The 20,391-nt window shown below is 36.2% G+C and overlaps 1 protein-coding gene across 1 annotated transcript in view; it reads left to right on the top strand.

Annotated features, from left to right (window-relative positions):
• Nucleotides 1-20,391, top strand: part of MALRD1 (MAM and LDL receptor class A domain containing 1) — a 295,191-nt gene that overhangs the window by 142,150 nt on the left and 132,650 nt on the right. The window contains exons 26-27 of the mRNA XM_010562756.1: nucleotides 9,847-10,092; nucleotides 12,929-13,086. Coding sequence (XP_010561058.1) covers nucleotides 9,847-10,092; nucleotides 12,929-13,086 — 404 coding nt within the window. The remainder of the gene's footprint in view (nucleotides 1-9,846; nucleotides 10,093-12,928; nucleotides 13,087-20,391) is intronic.

Genomic DNA, 20,391 nt, shown 5'->3' on the forward strand with positions numbered 1-20,391 from the left:
TAAAGTAGTAAGGCTGCTATAAGCCAGCCTTACTACAATTCTTTCCTTCTGTCCCTGAAGGACCGGGGATTGAGACTCTGAGTTTTGAGAGAAGGTTTGCCTCTTAGTGGAGATAAAGAGTTCTAAGAGCTGAAATTGCTAATTTGAGAGCCTGGTTAGCCAGGCCAGTATTCAGTATTCTAGCGCATACAAAACATGATCTACTCATTTATGAACTTTGAAAGACTTGGAGCCCTATTTTAGATTTTTTAAAAATCTTGAATTTGGGTGCCCAGCTTCAAATTAGTGAGACCTAGTTTGTCACAAACAGAAATGCCAGGGGAGAAGTCTTTCTCATGGTTTTGACACAGCCATAGATAGAAAACTATTCTTCTGTATTTTGAAGTTGTCTAGTATTGTGTGGCTAGGCTTCAGAAGAAGGTTGGCATAAGGAAGTATTCAGCTTCTGTTGGACTTTCAGATGAAGGTTTAGGCCAGGTAAATATGATGGGTTTGAGTAGTACTGGGGTTTGGGTTTCAGATCTGTTTGTACTTTCTTCTGTTTCCCTTCCCTTCCTTTCCAAGTGGAGGAGAGCTGAATGGCAGAGCTTGCATACAACTCAGTGTATCTGAACTGGTCATGAATAAATTTAGGCTAGGTACTAACAGGGTCCCTTATCTGAAAACCGAAAAATAGCCTTTCGGTAGCAGCAATGGAGAAAGTTACTGATTATATTGAAGGCAGAGGAATTGCTTGAGATTGTTGCCTTTCATAAAAGTGAACTAGACCTAGTGATTTGAGCAATTTCCTTTAAAACCCAGGTTCCTATGAAGTGGGATAAAACAGTTTCATCAGGGCTCTCTTTCTGACCATAAACTGTTCTGCTGTTTCCTTGTTCAGTCACTTGCTAAGCTTATGTGCTGCTATTTGCTTACCTCAAGAGTGCTACTAAATGTGAACATACTGAATCAAGGTAAAGTTAATAAAGCTATTATTGCTTTGGGGAATAAATGGTTGTGCTGTATTGGACTAATGTTAAATGAGGATAATCAATAAAAAGTGATTTTGTCTTAATCGTTCATGCTGACTGGAAAAAAATAAGGAATAGGACTACTTAATCATGTTAGGAGACATTAACAGTATAAGTGACATTAGAGCGTACAGGTTCCAAATGCAATTGTTGTTACTTGCAGAATCTCACCTCAAACCACCTATGCTGACTTTATAGGTATATTTCTTATCTTTTTCTTTCATTGTCTGAGAACAAACATGACTGTAATATAGAGGAAAGGGAAAAGCTGACCATATTAGAAGCTACGTTTCTATGAGATACTGAGTGATTGAGGAGTTTGTTGGTATCTTTCCTTTCCATCAAGCATAATCCATTTTTCATTTTCCTATTGACCTCTCCAGCGGAGGCTTAAAGGTGTGTGGAAGGTTTTTCAAGACATCAATAAAATCTTTTAATCATTGTGTCCTCTTCAGCTCACTATAGCATTCTGTCTAATATAGATAGTTTTGTAATACCATATGGTAAATACAGTAATCCTGAAACTTATTCCTTCTGAGCAATGAGAGATGAAGGATTCATAGGGGTCATGAGATTCAATTTAATCAGTTTTGAACTTTTTTAGTTTCTTCTGCACCTGACTCTTACTCAAGTATTGCTAAAGAGTTTAAACATAGCTGTGCTTAAATGCTGTAATTGTGGATAGAAATTCTGTGCAATTATGTTTCTTGCAGCTCTTTTGTGCTTTCATCCCATCTGTACGTAACTGAGAATATTCCAGAGCAGTTTCCTTTGTAATTTACATTTGAATTGTTGAATATTAATACTGATTTAAGGGAATAGGTTGACATTCATAAATAGTAGAGATTCCCAAATGATAATAGATATACATAATTTGTTATCTTCCCCTTTGAATAGTGAACAGTCTTATGCCAATTTAAAGCCATTCCTGGACACCTCATAGTGTCTAACTTGTCAAAGAAAATGTCAATTCCTGGAAGAGATATCTGAGGTTCTGTGGACATGTAATCCAATCGCTCAGTGACTATTTTGTAGTTTTACTGCTTAAGCCATGTCTTTTTTCATGCCTTTATTTGCCAGAGAAGGGGTTTCTAATAGTATTTTGGTTTATACTTCCAGCTGTGGAATCAGCATTTCTCAAGTTCTGGGCCCTCATGTCCACAGCCTTCTCTCACCTAGGTTAGATCTGTCCTGGAGAGTGTCCTGCCCTCTGGTCTCAGAGTCAGGGCTGTGACTGTAAATGAGAGCTGCTTGGTCAGGCTTTGAGTGGGATTTGAGGGAAGCATTTTCCAGCTGTCACATTTACTGAGCACAGCCTGGCAGCTCCGGCAAGTTGTACAAAGAGGATTTATCACTGCACTGCAGCTCTGCCTTCCACTATATGCTTTGGGCAACAACTTGGAGTGTGGTGGAGAATGTGAAAGGAACACATATTCACTGCAGGCAGTGAAGATCTCTCCTCCTTCAGCCTGAGTTATAACATCGTCAGATGCTTTTAGTTCACTGTCTACCCAGGATTCCTTTGGTCTCCTTATAGAAATTCCCTTCTGACATACCTCAGCTATCCAGAATTTGTGCACTCCATTTCTCATGTTCAAACTGTTCAAACAGGCTTCTGCTTCACTTCAAGCCATCTTTTAGATTCAATCTGCAGATTTTTGTCCCATCAGAAACACAGGCAGTGAAACCACTGATCAGAGTCTGCACTAGGCACCAGGAAATGCAAATGCCATACCTTCTCCCATGCTTCAAACCACCAGGTAAAAATTGGACCATTAAACTGGAGGTCACAACTAAACCACTTTGAGCTCTAAGGCAGAGATGTCATCAGTTATACATCAGTTCAGGTTTTGGTAAAAGCACTATAACATTTAGCTGCTCAGGCAAGGTGTCAGTGTACAGTTATACAATGCTTCTTAGGTGAGCTGTTGAATTGTACTTCTAAAGGGCATGCTACAACTTGGAGTCAAGGCTGGAGATCTTCAGAAGGCAGCTTGACTGGCTTCCTTCCAGATCTGCTGCACTAAGATATTCTCACATGGCGATGGGGTTGTTTGGCAGCTTTCTGGTGGGGGAGAAAGCTGGAGATGCAAGACTGAGTTTAAACCTTTTGACCTAAAAATGCATACTACTACTAAAAGTCACAAATGAAAGAAAAAAGAAAAAAAATTTTTAAAATGTTTGACATATTTTTAGGCTTGTGGATTTTATACCTAAGGAACATTTCTTCTTTATGTGTCTTTGCTAAGGAGTTCAGGCGGTGAATACTTAGGTTTAATTTGTTTGAGCCGGAACATGGCAAACAAAACTTTTGTTTTATTTCATTTTATTTTATTTACTGAGAGTAAACTCAGGTGAGTGAGTTAAGCTTTCAGGTTAGTTAGTATTTGATCCTCTTCAATGTAGTAGATGCATATGATGAGTACTATTTCCAAAAAAGCTTTGTTTAAAAGCTAGAAGTGGATTCCTTTTTGTCTTAGTATTTCTTTGTCTACCCTCAAGAAGATAGGTTCTAAATTTCAGCTTGGTTTTGGAAAGGGAAGATTACATATAAGAATTGATATATCACTGTTCCCATTATCTGTATGTCCTGTTACAGCAGTTTTCCTTCCATTTCTTTATGTTTGAGACTTAAACCATCTGATTAGCACTGGAATACTCATTATAACATGTATTGTATCTTCTTGTGGGTTTCTGGCAAGGAACAAAACAGTCTTAATGCTATGGCAATAGAAGGAGTATCTGTCAATGAATCCAGGCCTAGGTCTCTTCTTATTCACCATAGGGATTTCCCATCTGAAAAGATTAACTGAAAACTTCCTTTTAAGCTGACCTGCTAGCATGTTTTATAGACTAAATAGGTGTAGAGTTACTCAAGCAACATGGGAAAGTATGCACCATTTCTTTTACGGACAGTATTAGTATACCAGTACTGTAATAGTGGAGGAGTTAAAAAGGCCTAGTGAGACCTTCTCTAGCCAAAACCTGCTTTTTTAATTTCTTTTGATTGAATGCACATTTGCATGCACTTAAGCACTTGAGACTGAAGCTTTTATTTTTTATAATATTGTTTTTAGAGTTCACCTGCCCCGGCTATAGTATATCCAGTAAACTCAGTATGAAGAGACACTGAGTGCCCATCTTGCCTTCAGCTCCCCTGATCCTTCAGAATTTCTTTTAACCTTAAATATAGCAAAGCACAATGTTAGGGCACACTGAATGTGTCACAGATTAAGTATGTCTTAAAGTGTATTGAGTGACTGATAAATAACCATCCTTTCCTAATGAGAAATACTGAAGTACCAGCAAACAGACCAAAGATGCTTTACTGCTCTGGTATGGATAGAGGCAATAACAATGAACAGTTATAAGCTACCTTGCTCTTTGTATTTTTTATTCTTAATGGTTCTAAGGATGAATATTACTGGATCTGATTACTGGAAAGGAATTCTCTTGTGTTCGTATGTGGAAATGGACAAGATAAGAAATCAACTGAGGAAGCTTTGGTTGTTGGAGAAGCCTTCAACAGCTTTTTATCATGGGAGAAAATTAGGTTAACAGTTTCTTCTCAAAGTCTCTTTTGCAAATGAACTCAAGCTGTTGTGTTTTGAAATTTTGGTTGCTCAGAATGCAAATCAATATGTCAAGGTATTTCAGAGGCTTGCAAAACCAAAAATTCAAATGTTTGCACTCAATCCTAGAAAAAACAGACTATTTACAAAGAAAGAGCTGATAATGTGTAGCAGATTTTTAGTCTTCTTTGTTCACAGCACTTCAACTTCTGAAAGTCTTTAAAAATTCTTGTAATTTCCAAAGCTTTGCTTTGAAATGAGATGCATTTTTCACATTCCTGTGCTGACAAGCCATTATTACTATGCATCATCAACTGTGATGAAAGCACTTGACTCTGTGTCCTTGGGTTATACCAGTGAGATATTAGAGGAAAGATGTTCTAGTTAAAATTTTTTTTTTTGGAGGACACATACAATTCAGTCATACAGTAATGTCAACTCAGAGCAAGAAAGATAATGGAGTAACTGTTGCAGGGAAAAACTCAGAGATCTAAATTATCTAGAAAGCCCCTATCCCTGGGATGTCAAACTCTTAGCCTGCTGATTAATTACTCTGGTCTCTGTACCAGATTATGGTTCTACAGGAACTCGAGCTTTGATATAGGAACAGGTATACTTCTAGCTATGTGATTATGAATAAAATCTTTTGAAAATGTTTTGAAGCAGTTCTAGCTTTTCAAGCCTACTGATGTGTTATTCTGATATTTCTGAGAATTGCAAACTATCCTATTCATTTGATTAGATTTAGGTTTGGAAAACATAGATGATGATACCAATAAATATAATAATTTTAAGAAGTGCAAGTTTAACAACTTTTGGAATATCCTTATCACCAATCTGTTTCCTGTCATTCTAAAACATGAATTAGCTTGCTGCTGATTTTAAAGCAATGCTGATATAAAACCAGAACTGAAAAAGAAACAAGTTAAATTATGAGAATTAAGTGTTACATGCTTACAAATAGAGTCATAACTAGTGTAATCCCATATACAATCATATTTTTGCAATTTTCTAGAAGTTCTGATCTTATTTATCCTTATCACTTTAATTATCATACTTAATTTATTTCCAATAAGCAAAGATGTTTGAAGGACCAGCTTCAAGAAGGTTGGAATCTAATGGAGAAAAATGAGATTTTCATCTCTATTTTGTAGCTACTGTAGGCATGGACAAACATTTAGTTTATCTGTTATAAATTCTCATAATTATATAAGCAAATTAAGGTCTACAACTGCACTTTGATTTTTAAAACCAACAGGCAGTACTATTAATATGCAATTTAACCTCCTGTATAACACTAACCATGTTTTCATCTAGAGTTTTCCCTGATTTATCAAATAGTTTTAAGCTAAACTAAAGCATATCTGTTGGGAAAAAAAATAGCCTCTATTTAAAGCCCTTAACTGATAGAGAATTTATCACAGTCTTTGGTTATCTGTTCAATGGTTAATTACTCAATCATTTTATTTTAATTTTAACTTCACTAACTTCCATTTTGCAGCACGTAATGCTGTTTTTTTTCTACTAGATTAGAACTTTCTGTTTGTGTTCTTGTAGGTAATTAAAGAACATGATCAAGCTATTTCTTAAGCTTGTCTCTGATAAATTACATTAATTAGGCTCCATTTGGTCACTCAATGTAAGTGTGTAATCAGACAATTCCTTTAGGAATCTTTCATGGCCAATCCAAACAAATATGAAACAATTTGCTTTCATCAATATTGAGTGAAAATGAAATCATTACATACTCAGATATGAGTTCAAACATCTTGTGAGGACTTGTAATGAATTTTAATGGTAAAGTAATAAGTGGCATTAAAAAAAAAAAATTAGCTACTACCTTTATAAAGAGAAGGATGAGGGATTCTCATCCTGAAATAAAAAGCAAACTAAATATTGTGGAGAAAACAAACAACTGATAAAGAATTTGAGTGATAAAAAAATTACCTTTAAGTATAAGGTGTTTCTGAACAGAGATGTAGAAAGATTATCTGAAGATCTCAAGAGCTTTTAAGTGATAGTGGAAGAAATTGAGTCCTTCTCATATATCTTCATCCACTAAAATGAAATAAAAAAATAAATAAGAGTGCTTGTGCATCATCTTATGGTACATTTATGGAGTTAATTTATTTTAGAGTATTTAAAATCTTAATTTATTTTCAGAGAGGAGCTAAAAAAGCAATAAAGTTATTACTGTGATAGAGGGTGATATAAAAATTAGCTATCTCATAGAAAAATCCTGTTGTGATACAGGCTATGGTTTCAAAAATTAAAGAATAATTTTTTCCCCTTTGGAATTACTTCTTTGAGAACACAACCATTCTTGCCAGAGTTTGAAGTTTACATGAATAATACACATAGATCCCATTTCCTAATATGAATGTCTTTTCTGTAATTTATTGCTGTTCTGCCTCAGTGCTGCAACCTATATACCATGTTATCTTTATTACTATTCAAAGTTCATTGATGTAGAAGATAAACCATATTTCAGCTCTGTTAATATTATTTTCTCTCTTGATATTTGCAGGTACATTGTTTTTCAAAATACATTTAAGAGAAACACCTTTATAAAATAGAGGTGACTGATCTTTGTCCTAATTGCATATTTTAAAATATAAAAGTTGCATCTGTTGATTTTGCTCAGGGTACATAAAACAAGGGGATTATGGACTGGTGCAGCTGTTTTCCTCTGTTGTGTAAATCCTCCTCAGTTCAGAGATTATTGATCTGAAAGACATAACAGCTCCTTTGGGGGCACTGCAGCCTAGTGTGTGATGCAGTTACCACATAGGGCAATAAGTCTACCTGCTAATAACCTTTAAGAAACTCTGCCTGGAGGAAAAAGTTACTGAACCTTGCTAAGGAGAAGTTCCTCTCAATTAAATATCCCTATTATACCCACAAGGACCTATATAACAGAGTTTGGATTATTAGGATTGAGAAAAAGTAGGGAAGAAAGGAAGAGAGCTCAGAAAAAACATTTTCTTATAGGTGTGTTTGGTTTGGGTTTTGGTTGTTTGGGTTTTTGTTTTACAGTTATAAAGCCTTAGAACTATGTCATTTAAAGAGAAAAGATACTATGGAAGTACATCCAGAAACAAGTCACGTTACAGACTCAGTTAAACAGTGTAATATCATTCATTACACATGCTTGAAAAGATTCATTCATGCCAGGATTCAAGATGGATTTTTTTGTTTTTTCCTCAGAAAACAAAGTCTTCTACTTTTCAACTCCACTTTTTCTCTGACCTGAAATTGGAAGCAATGCTACAAAGGGAGCTCAAAATGCAATAGCTATTGCAGTTATTGATCACGATGAATAGCAAGGAAAAGTATTTCCAAGCATGGACTGTATCCTGAAATTTAAATTCCTAGTTTGCTGACAAAATACATTTTATGCTTAAATTCTTAGTGCAATCACATAAAAGGAATGTAGGGTTATAAGAAGTAGCTCCTAAAAATAGATGCCATTTAAATTAGGCAGCAATTTTGTAACAAATCTCTGTTGTCCTTTGGGAAACAACACAGATGATTGAAATTCTGAAACAGATTGATAGAGAGAAGTTTCAGATAGACTCCAACTGTCTTGCAGGTTGCAATAATTAGACAGTGCCTGATACACTGATGCAATTACTGCATTCTTTTGGCCAGGACCATTTTCAGAGATTGTGTACTAATAAAAAATCACACTGATGCTTTCATAAACTTGTAATTGTGAACTTCAAACAAGTCTTTTTCTTCTAGTCAGAGCCTACACATTCTCCTTGTCTCCAGCTCTGGAGACCGTTGCCTGATGTTCTTGACTTTCTAAGTCATTATCAGACTTTTATTCTGGCTTGCTGCTTTCTGCTCAGACTTTTTCCTCCTTTCTCTGAGCAACTGTTAAAAGCCAAATCATACGCAGTCTTCTAGAGCAAACATGATACATACTTTTATGTTACTAGGAAATTGTGAATTAAAAATGAATAATTTCCCTGGAAAACTTGCTAGATATTTCTATGGTATTTCAGTATTTATTTGTATTTAATTATTTATTTTTAATACTTATGTGTTAGGAGGATTTTTTACTTTAAAAAGAGGGGTTAATGCTTGTTTTCTTTAGCTAACTTGTAGCCATTCAAGGCTTGCTTTCACTTTACCCAGAGCTTGCAGCAAAGGGGTGTGGCAATGGTTTTTCACTTAGTTTGGGGCATTTGTAATTTAGAGTCTAGCATAAACAAAGTCCTAGAGATGGAGGCTGCCGACACACCAACAGAATACCCTATCTCTTACATTCTTTTTGTTAATAAATCAGTTATTCTGACCTCTTAATAAAACCCAGCCTTACATGAATTTTATTTAGCTCCATCAGGTCCTCCTTTAAATTAAGGTAGTGGTAATGGAAATAGGTTTTTAGCACCATGTGATTTTCAGTATCAGTTAACTCAGGTTCTTCCCATACTTATACAACTTTCATACATGTGCACATTTTAATTTTATGTCTGATAGGCTAATATAGGGATGCTCTTATTTTTAAATAAAATTAGGCTTGTGCATTTATTTCTAGTAGAGTGGAATGGATGAAGGAAATAGGGAGGGTCCATTTCAGAATTTTGTGTCTCCCTTCCTGATTAGAGAATGTACTGAAGGGGCTGCTTTTTATCCAGAGCCCTTCAGAAACTGATCTGAAATGAATACATGAAGCTTGGAAATGGATCCTGTGAAATGAGTCCTACAATTTTCAGGCTGTACAATAGCAGAATTATCCCTCAATAATGCCAGGGATACTGCACAAAAAGGACAGCTTCAACCCACTGAACTCGCCTACAGGGAAAAAAAAAAAAAAAAAAAAAAGAAATCCATTAAAAGGCAAACTTCTGTAGTTAAAATAGAAAAGCTTTTTCTTCCAAATTGGGGCTGCTAAACTAAGCTCAACTTTGCAGCTAAAATGAAATGGTTTAATCCTACACCACATGAAAGGAGAATGTCAGCAATTAAGTCAGACTAGAAAGCTTTGTTAGTGAAGGAATGCCTGGCTGGAACTTGCCCTCAAAGGCTTTACAAGGGAAACAGTCATTTATTTATGCAATCTCTTGACGAAATACAAAAGAAATAAACTGATAATGGATTGGCACTTCAGGGGAACCAAAGGCTTTTAATAAAATTGCTCTGGACCACCCTCCTCCTCTTAAATATCAAACTTTCTCAGAGGTAACCTTCCAGTAACCTTGCTGGGATGCATGGCAATGCGATTCACCAGGACACCCCCATTCTTCTCTTTTCAGGCTCCTGCTCACACGGCTATTGGCAATGTCAGAACGGCAAGTGTTACAGACCAGAACAAAGCTGTGATTTTGAAGACAACTGCGGGGATAATACAGACGAGAGTGAATGCGGAACTTCCTGCACCTTTGAGAAAGGCAGATGTGGCTGGCAAAATTCCCTGGCAGACAATTTTAACTGGGTGCTGGGGGTCAGCTCGCCTCAAAGTCTTAGACCTCCTGGGGACCACACGCTTGGAAATAGAACTGGTATGTTGTCAGTTCACAAATGAGATGTAATTGTCTTCATGGAGCTTCTCATACCTCCCTTCACGGGCAGCAGGGGGCTTCTAACGTGTGTAATCAGGGCGTCATTTTTAATGAATTAAATGTGTAATGATATCAAAATATTAATTACCGTTGTAAAATGAATTTAAGTTAGGAAAAATTGATTCTTAATTGTTTCTCCTTTAAGTATTGCTGTATGAATCAAGCAAGATAATTTGTAACTTGTCAGGAGAGAGGCACTTGGTCTGGCTGCGGCTTGCAAGGGTGAGTTAGCTCAGCTCTGAGATCCACTGGGTCCTGCTCCTCCAGAGCTTGAGCTTATTTCCAGGAAGCTTAAAGTTACCCATAGTGACAATTCATAGTTTAATTTTAGGTAATTTTAAATAAATAAATTTAAATAAATAAACCTCCTTTGTCAGTAGTAGTGCAGGTCCTGGTTTGTTTTGGCCAAAGCACCCAGTTATCTGTTCTTGTTTTGCTACAAGCTCTGTGCCTTCATCCTCTGCCTCTGAAGGTCCCATAACTCAGGCAAAGATGTTACCAAAGCTGAGCTCAGAACTGATCTTAAATTGAAATATTCCACGGCAGAGTTGCACAAAGGCGTGGGACTTGGATTTAGTAGTTGTTGAATGTTTACATGACCTACTGAAGGGCAAAACCCAATAAACCCAAAGTTTGCTTGAAGATATGTAGAAACTCAGGGGCTAGTGAAAGCTTGCCAGGGTGACTGAGGGTGAAACAGGCACAAATAATCACAAAGATTATGCATTCATATGTTTGTAAATTTTGAGACAGTCCAGCCTGGCTGCATTTCACTGATCTCAGAGTAAGACGTAGTACAAGAGAACTGCCCTCTGACATGTCCCTGTCTTTCATCTGGCTTTTAAAATAGCCATTTCTGTTAGAACACAGATTTATGTATCTCCATGGTATATATGTTTAATCTGCTCCACATATGAATAAAATTGCTGCTGATCTAATTCTCAAGCCTGGAAGTTTATCCTATAATCTCGAAGTTAATTGGTTTTGTTGTGGTGAGTGATCAAATAGGTCACATTCTCCATTTCTTACTCAAGAGCTGCTCTATAGTCTTGAAATTGTGTTCTCAAATAAATATATTTAAAATTAATTTCACTTTTCACAATTTTAATGTGGTGAAATTTTTAAAGGTGAAGGTGGTGTCTGGCCATATTGTTAGAACTGATAGCACTTAATAATCATGTTCATTATGAAAGAACCAAAACAAAATTAAGCTCAGCTGTTAAAATTTTGTCATATGTGGTAGAGGATACTGCAGTATTCAGTGATCGGTCCTTGTACAAAGACGAATTTCAGCGCTTACTTCCAAAACCACAGCTCTTGAGCTTACATCTAGCAACTGCTTAATTCTAACTCCCCTATTAGCACCTCCATTCTCAACATTAAAATGTTGAAAATTTGCTTATGACTGGAACTACACCATTCTGGTTGGAATTAAGTGATTTGTCCTATTATCTCCTAGCCAAGCTTGACTAAATGTGATCAGTCCACTGTCCCACAGTGCTGGTCCCAGTCATTCAGATCAAGGGGCCTTTCAGTGTCCCTTGCCTGCCACCTCAGTCAGTCAAGTTTCCTTCCACAGAAGACTATGAAAGTTTTTGGGGTTGGGTTGCTTTGCTTTGGTTTCCTCCAAACAGAAGTCATTTGCCTAATATTAAACAGGCGTTAACAAACATCAGCATGCCCAGCACTCAACCCAGTCTAGCCACCTCTTCCTAGTAGACTTTGATATGGCATGCTTTTTATATCTTGTATTCTTTAAGTACATCGCTTTTTTTAACACACAAAATAGCAGATGTAGAAAAAATAAGTTTATTTGCATTTTCTAATTATATATAATTTTTTAACTATCACCATGAAAATGTCACTACACTTGTTAAGTATATGCTTAACCTCAGGGAAAAAGCAAATTTCTCATCCCATGAAATTATGGCAAACATATATGGTTGTAACTTAGCCAGAGAAGTGTCAAAGTTAGAATGAACCCATTTTACTCTATCTCTAATTGTGTAAAATTTTTTTCTCTAATTCATATGCAAACTTTAGTAGTTGTGCAATTATAATTTAACAGTGTGTTATTTATACTACACTTATGTTTACGTGAACTACAGTTTTGGGTTTTGTACCAAGGAAAAACATGAATTTGAAAACTTGCAGAATTTATTATACTTCTGATTAAAAGTAAAAATGGAAAACTCAAGGACCATATTAGTGTTGGATAATATTAACTGTCGGCATCTGTTTTTGCAATTTTCTCTGATTAAATAATTTAAATGTGAGTTAGTATTCATATATTAAAGAGTACAGATGGCCAAAGGTAATATGAATCATTAGGGATACCTAATGATTTATAAATGTATGAAGGTTTTTTGCCTATTTCACAATTTTTTTGTATAGTGTGACTTGCTATTTTGAAGGTTATCTTTCAGAAAACTTCATCCTGAAATTTATCACAGTGTGGTTATTGTATGATGTGCTGTCAAAATAGCAACTAATGCCATTGAGCAAGGACATGTAATCAGAGTAGCTGGGCACCATGGAATCATTCTCGCTCTTCCACACAGGCCCATCCAAATCTTAAGCTGCTCCCAGTTTATTCCTGATATAACAAGTACACAAGGAATGTGACCTGGTCATTTTTTACCCTAAGACGAGGTTCATTAGTATAGGACCTATATGGGAAGTATACTTAATATGTCTCTGCATTTACTTTGCTGAGTTTTGGAACCTAATTTGAAAGTCTAAAACAATTTTTCAGTAATACATAATTTAATTTCAGGACAATTCCTGTACCTTGAGGCCACTGCAATAGGCCTAAAAAATGAAAAAGCCCATGTGAAGAGTTCCAGATGGAAAGAATCAAGTGGGACTTGTGTGATGAGCTTCTGGTACTTCATGTCATCAAAAGCCATGGGACATATTCAGGTTCTGATTAAGGTAATAAACCAAACTTTTTATTTTGAATATCTGATATCTGTAAGGGTACATGTGCTCCAGCAGAGTACTTTGGCACTCTGACGTTCTGCTGTTCGGCTTGTAGATCGGAAGAGCTCGCACACACCTCCTAGTTCAGTGCTGGTTTTTATTATTCTAGTCTCTTAAAAATGCTTTTACCATTTCTCTTCCACAAGAAGTTTCTCTGAAAAGCCACAGAAAATCTTTTTAAAACCTCTTTCCATTTTCCCTTGTCACATACAGTGCCTTTCTCTTTGATATTCTCCATGTGAGAGCTATTTTCATATTTTGCTGCCATGCCTATTGGTAGCTATCAGTATATTACCCTATTGTTCTGATGGGATGATATGCACCAAAAAAATGAATTAGCAACCTGTACAAAGTAAGAATAAAATGCAAAATTATGACTATATAAGTTATAGATCTTTTTATGTAGACAGGTACAGAATATATAATCAATTTTCTTTAAAAATGGCATTTTCTTCACTAAATGTGTGATGACCAAAAAATTATGAAAAAAAAGAAACAACTATTTAGTTATTCAGTTACAAATGAAAACTGATATGTTCCTTGAAAACTGGCTGTTTCATTTGTTGTTCATTAAAAAGAAAAAGGATTAAATGCTTGTAAAAGCAAGTTTTAAATCATAATATGATTCTGAATAAAATGTAGAAATTAATGATCAGTGCAGCAAAAGCACATATTTCACCTCCCTGTGCATGCTATGCATTTTAATGCCATTGGGCATTTTAATGGTGTTCCAACACAATGGCCAAATATACCACTTCTAGATGCAGCAGAAACCTTTGCAAATGAGAGTTTGTGTATTTGTGCTTCCCTGTATCTGTGTAGGGAGTTCTGGCTATTCAAGTATAAATCATGGTGCACTTTATTTGTCATATGTCTATTAATTTCTCTTTCTTCAGTATCTCTAATAAAATCTTGGGATAGAAATTAATTTGGTGAACTGCATTAAAAATTCTGTTTTCTTTCCAATGTACATGTTGACTGCCTTCAATTTTAATGATAAATCATATTTCATCCTTGAAAATAAAGTGCTAAAAATTGTTTCTCAAATGTTCTGGATATTATAAGAATAATTCAAAAGCCTGGAAAAAAAAATGCTTCAATAGTCTTTAACATCTAAAGACACAACTTAGGCTAAGTCTGTCTGAAATAAAAAAACAATGAGCCTTTTGACAGACATTAGGAGATTTTTTCATGGATTAGTCCAAACACCTACAAATGACAATAGTCCCCTCATCAAGTAGCTGTAATTAATGGGATGTATTTATACAGCTATTTTTCCTAGAAAATCTCAAATCCATAAAGAGGGCAAGTAGATTAAAAAAAAAAGTAAATTTGTTGTTTGAAAATAACTTCTCTTTCATAATGTATTCAAAAAGGAAAACAAAAATAGATCCCATTACTTAAAATGAATAAGCTGCAAAAATAAACATTAATTTTGACTCAAAGTTCAAAGTATCTTCTCATCGCGTTATTCAAAGGTGTATCTTGTACCACCCAAATATTGTAATTATGACCATTTTAAGATTGTTTAGTTTTAATTGTAAACTAACTTACAAACTAACTTTGGTGGAAAATAAAGAGCAGCTGCGTTAGATATGTGTGAGTAGTTTGCACTTAAATTATCACTGTTGATTGCATACAGTAATTATCACATTAAGTATGTTGCAACATGGAGAGTAGCCTTAAAAACATAATTATATCTCATTTTATTACATGCAGTGAAATTAATAATACACAATCAAATACTTCTGTTAAACAGGAAACAAAAGAGGTGAAATAAAAGAAAATCAAACCAACCACACTACCTAAAATGAGTTAAAAAGAGACATTTATTCTCTGTTGGGATACTGTCTCTGAAGGGTTCAAGTCCAGTAGTTAAATTCTTAATTATTTTTTCCACCCTTGGGATGGACAAAGGGATTTAATTATTTTTTACATATGACCTGAGCAGAGTTTTACTAAATAGTTATCCCCATTGAGATTCTTTTCTACTCTCCATCTAATATTTGTTTGAAATATCATGTTTTAGATATGTTTTAATGTATAATTTTATTATACTAATAAACTTTTCAGACATTATTTTCATGTTATTTTAAATCCTTGCTACAGGGATCTTAAAGAGATTTTTAAAGGTAGTGTAAATAGAAGACATTTGAGTAATGATTTACTATTCTTATTCAATTTTTTAAATGAAAGCAAGAATTTTGCATGGAGGTAGGAAAAATTATTCTCATTATTGTATCCCAGATTGTATTGCAGATCGGCCTAGCTGACCTGTTATGTTGCTTATAGGGATTTGTAAGTCAGTATTATAGAGTTTCTATTTAGCAGTGTCTGTATGAATAAAATCTAATTAAACAACACATAGTCATGGGAAGTCATACTGAAGCTACTCCTGCTAGCTCAAACTGCAATACCAAGATATTTCCATGCAGTTTGAGTATCTCTTGATTTAAAGTTAATGTCAGTGAAAGCAGATCAGTAGATTTGTGATTAGTAGAAAATGCAAGGAAGAGGAGATGACCTGGGAAGGAATCTACCATTTCAAGTTTGACAAGTTAGCAAACTGCCTCTAGCTAAAGTCATCATGTCTGTTAAAAATTGAACTGCGAGTGAACACCATACCCACCAATGGCACAGTAATGAACAATACGACGAGGAAATGTCGTATGGAGGCAGAATGAGGAAGACATTTCTCCTCCTCCTGAATATCACTGTGGAAGAAAAACAGTAATCTAGCATAAAAAGCCATCTTTTTAAAATCATAGTTCATGGTATGTATTGGTGTCTTCTCTTAATGTTCGTGTTGCTTGTCCACATTCAGGAAGCTTAAGAATATTATCTATCATACTACTAAAGTATGATATAACCAATAAAACTGCAGGATCATAAAAGGGATACTATAGCCAAGCATGAACTTTTATGTTAAGGTTTGCAGTCACAGAGAAAACTCATTTTCTAAGGGAATTTTGCTGCATTTACACTGGGGGTTTTCTCCTTGAATTGTACTACATATTCTTTGTACAGACCTCTCTGTATACGGAATGATAATCCAATCAAAATTATGGGCCATTGAACTAGTTGCAAAAGTACAGTATTCTTCAAATCAACCCCCTCAACATTTATACAAATGAAAGATGTTGACATTACAGCTGTTTATGGAGGCTGCAATATCCAACTCACCATCCAGCTAAATTAAAATTACAAATTGTTTAACAGCAGTGCAAAAGCTCACCAGGCAAACAGAATATTACCAGAAGAGACCTGGGTATAACTAGTCAAAGCTTTGCTAGTGCGGTGAGATTTTGAGATACTTCTCATGTCCTCCGTGACAGTTGTAAGAGAATACAATCCGCTGCAGGAGATATTTTGAAGCTGAAGCACAGCATACTCACTATGCCTGTTCTAGCCATGATGGTGGTGTTCTTTGTCAACACTCAGTACTGGTTTATTTTATGAGTCAGAAGAAACAGTGTTATTTTTAAACGTGCTTCTAAAGAGGCAAGCAAGAATTCTGAGGTGAAAGGCATGATACATTTTACTGTTCGGCTGATCTGAACATGTTTCCTCCTGCTGCTTAAGCTGTTCCTGTCATAAAAAAGAAGCAAGTCTTAGGTATCACAGTGGGAAAGGAAGAACAATCAAAGGTTAAAAACGTTTGTTGAAGATTATTTTTGTGGGATCAATGTTAATTGCCCTGCATATAGACATTGTCATTAAAAAAGATAATTTAGGATTTAATCCACTTAGGGGGGGCCTCTTCCAAGGATTTCAAACAAGCCTCTCAAAAAAAAATATGCAGACATATAAGGAAGGTGAAACCTGCCATTAGTAACTACCTCCGCTGACTGTGACAAGGCCAAGATACAAAGGATCTCATTAGGAAGTTCCAGTGGACCTTACTCAGGCATTTAATTAATTCCATCCAGTTACAAATGAGCAAAGACATAACGATATTCAGGAGGACAAGAGGTCCTGGCCAGCTGGTGGCAAGGGAAGCACTCCCACTGCTGTAGGGATGGACTAACCTGGCCAGGGCAAGGGGCAGCTGGAGCCAGGAGCCAGCACCCTCCAGCTGCTCCGGGCTGATGCAGCACAGACCCTGTCAGCTGGCTGCTGCGGCTTCCCAGCAAAAGCTGGAAGCCGTCTCCGTTGTTCCCTTGGTGCTCTTATTGGTTTTAGCTAGCCTAAGGTAGAGAGGAGGGGAGAGGGCTGGTACTGTACAAATGTATGGCTTAGCAGGGGCCACAGCCCAAGTATAGATGACTCATGGTGGGTTTTGTAATTCCCTGGTTATTTTTAGTGGAGGAGCCTACTGTCCTGGGCTGTCAACAGAAAAACCTGCAGCAGAGAAGCTGCAGGTGCCAGCTGATATCTTCTGGACTTCTGTATTTCTAGGATCGAGTAGTTTAAAAAGAAATTTTCACAAATCGATATCATTGATGCTACTTCTATGGGAAGTCATTCAAGAATAAAGTCTGAGGAAACAACTTATTCTACTTCACAGCTTAAAATAGACCGTGTATTTCTACATTGATTCTTCTTACTGACTGCATGAAAAACAATCAACTCCTCACATTAACGTAGAAGTTACAGACTTCATTGGTTTCAGGTAGCCTCAAAGCAAATTATCTGACCTCCATGCAGCTAGAGGAAGAAATGTTAAATTTTCAAAGATTTGCTTGAATGTTTTACTTAAGAGTCTGCTGAACTTCAAAGGATGCTCCAAACAATGTACAAGATGTAGATTTTTCACCTCCCCTCTTCAGACATAACAGACTTTTCAGAGAAATTCTTTAAGTCTAAGGCAGAAGTGTAAAGTTTTCTAGTATTTGTATATGGGTGAAATAGATATATGAACCTATCTAGCTGTATGTTCAGTAGCTTACATTTATCTTTTTTTTTTCCTTTGAATCCTAGTGTTTTGTTTATTTCAAATAGTTTTCCTTTATTTAATCCAGCAAAATACACATTCAGGAGAATTTGGTTCCACATAGCAGCACATGGGTAATGGCCTTAATTTAATGAATATCTATAGCTCTCAAAAGGGACACAGTTTTAAAATTTTTACTCCCATTGTTGACCTGTGAACTGTTATTAAAAGCTGTATCTGAGACAATGAAATATCCAATCTGACTAATGAGTCAGAGTAAGGGAGTATTACCTTAGCCCCAGGAGCTTTAAAGGAAATCAGTAGGGATACTGTGAAATACAGTATTACTTGTCAAGAAAGAAAGGAAGATTAACTTTTATGGTAGCTTTAGTTCCCAGAGCAAGACAGTTTTGTATTTATATTGGCTGAACTGAATGCAGAATCTAAGCAGCACTTTCCACCTTTTTAGGCATTGTTTCAAACAGGGTTGTTGTAGGTCTGATTTTGACCCCATGACATAAGCATATTTCCAAGTAAATTGAGACTCAGACAATGATTAAATAAAAATAAGTCAGTTTTCACTGGAAGCATCATTTCTCAAAAATAGTTTACACATAAGGGACAAACAAATATGCACATCCGTAGATAAGGGTAGACACCATTCAGTGCATTTTATTTTCTCAGATGAGTACATTAGGAAGTTATTTCAATTTTCTTAACTGTAAATTATTGGAAGCTTATAATTTATTGTATTCTTACACTGCAACAAGATGTAAGCACTCCTTCCAAAGAGTTGGTGAGCAGGAATAATATATTTGGATGTGCTTTGGAGGAAAAAAGTCTTTGAAGAAGGGTTAAAGAATCACTGTTGTATTTTGGAATCTTACTCGTGAAGACCAGAGGTTCATCAGAGGATTTGTAATTTAAAATCATCACGTTTCTAGAAACACATATCAGAGAAATTTTCGTATGTGAATTATTAAGCATTTTTTTGTTTAAATTCTTTGAGAACTTGACCTTTTTCTCCCTTGGGAGATGAGGATGACGAGTAGTAAAGGATTAGTGTTGCTAAGGGCATGTCTCTGTCAGGCAGGGCAGTGCCTGGTTAGAAAACTGAGTAGGCTGAGAGGTTTAGACAGCACGATGCATACCGAATCATCGAAGCAACACAGCAATATACTGTAACATTACAGCTGGAATTGTAAGCCCTGCCTCTCATGGCTAATACCACTATCCTGTTTTCTGTCCCAGCCTGGCACCATATTGCACGTTGTGACATAGATGAAAAATGCACTTTTGGTGTCCTCCTCACTGCACAGTTCTCCAGTGCTGTTTCACTGAACACGTTCCCCAAATCAGAGATGTCTGGGAGTGATTTACTGTATTGATTTGTCAACTCATAAGCTCACAGAGTGATGGTGGTTACATTGCTGCTTTTTAGCATATGAGGCTTTGAAGCATCTCTGGAATCTTTGCAGGTGTCCTGGTTTCAGCTGGGATAGAGTTAATTGTCTTCCTAGTAGCTGGTACAGTGCTATGTTTTGAGTTCAGTATGTGAAGAATGTTGATAACACCGATGTTTTCAGTTGTTGCTCAGTAGTGTTTAGACTACAGTCAAGGATTTTTCAGCTTCTCATGCCCAGCCAGCAAGAAAGCTGGAGGGGCACAAGAAGTTGGCACAGGACACAGCCAGGGCACCTGACCCAAACTGGCCAACAGTGTATTCCATACCATGGGACGTCACATCTAGTATATAAACTGGGGGGAGTGGGGGCGGGGAATCGCTGCTTGGGGACTGGCTGGGTGTCAGTCGGTGGGTGGTGAGCAATTGCACTGCGCATCATTTGTACATTCCAATGCTTTTATTACTACTGTTGTCATTTTATTAGTGTTATCATTATTATTTTCTTCCTTTCTGTTCTATTAAACTGTTCTTATCTCAACCCATGGGTTTTGCTTCTTTTCCCCATTTTCTTCCCCATCCCACTGGGTGGGGGGGGAGTGAGTGAGCGGCTGCGTGGTGCTTAGTTGCTGCCTGGGGTTAAACCACGACAGCAGGTCAGACTTCTTTTGCTCTTTTCTAAGACTTTTCAGGGCAGACATTCAACAGCAAAAGTTGTGATTTAAGTATCTCTCAGGGCAGAGTTCTTTTAAGGATCATAGAGCTGCTGTTTAATGATTTTTACTGAAGCAATGGACATCAAAATCCGGTCTTTTTTTATATAGCAGCTGTGAAACAGAGACATATTTTTATGAAGACAAAAGGACTTTGTCTAAATGATAGAGGCGGCCTTGAGCTTTGAGCATTTTTATTAGTTTTTCATATCTCTTCTTCAAAATAGGTAAGTTTAGAAATTTAGTTAACATATCTTTTCTTAAAAGAA

The sequence above is a fragment of the Haliaeetus leucocephalus genome, unplaced genomic scaffold, assembly GCF_000737465.1.
Source record: "Haliaeetus leucocephalus isolate CR32 unplaced genomic scaffold, Haliaeetus_leucocephalus-4.0 Scaffold0, whole genome shotgun sequence".
NCBI classification, from domain to species: domain Eukaryota; kingdom Metazoa; phylum Chordata; class Aves; order Accipitriformes; family Accipitridae; genus Haliaeetus; species Haliaeetus leucocephalus.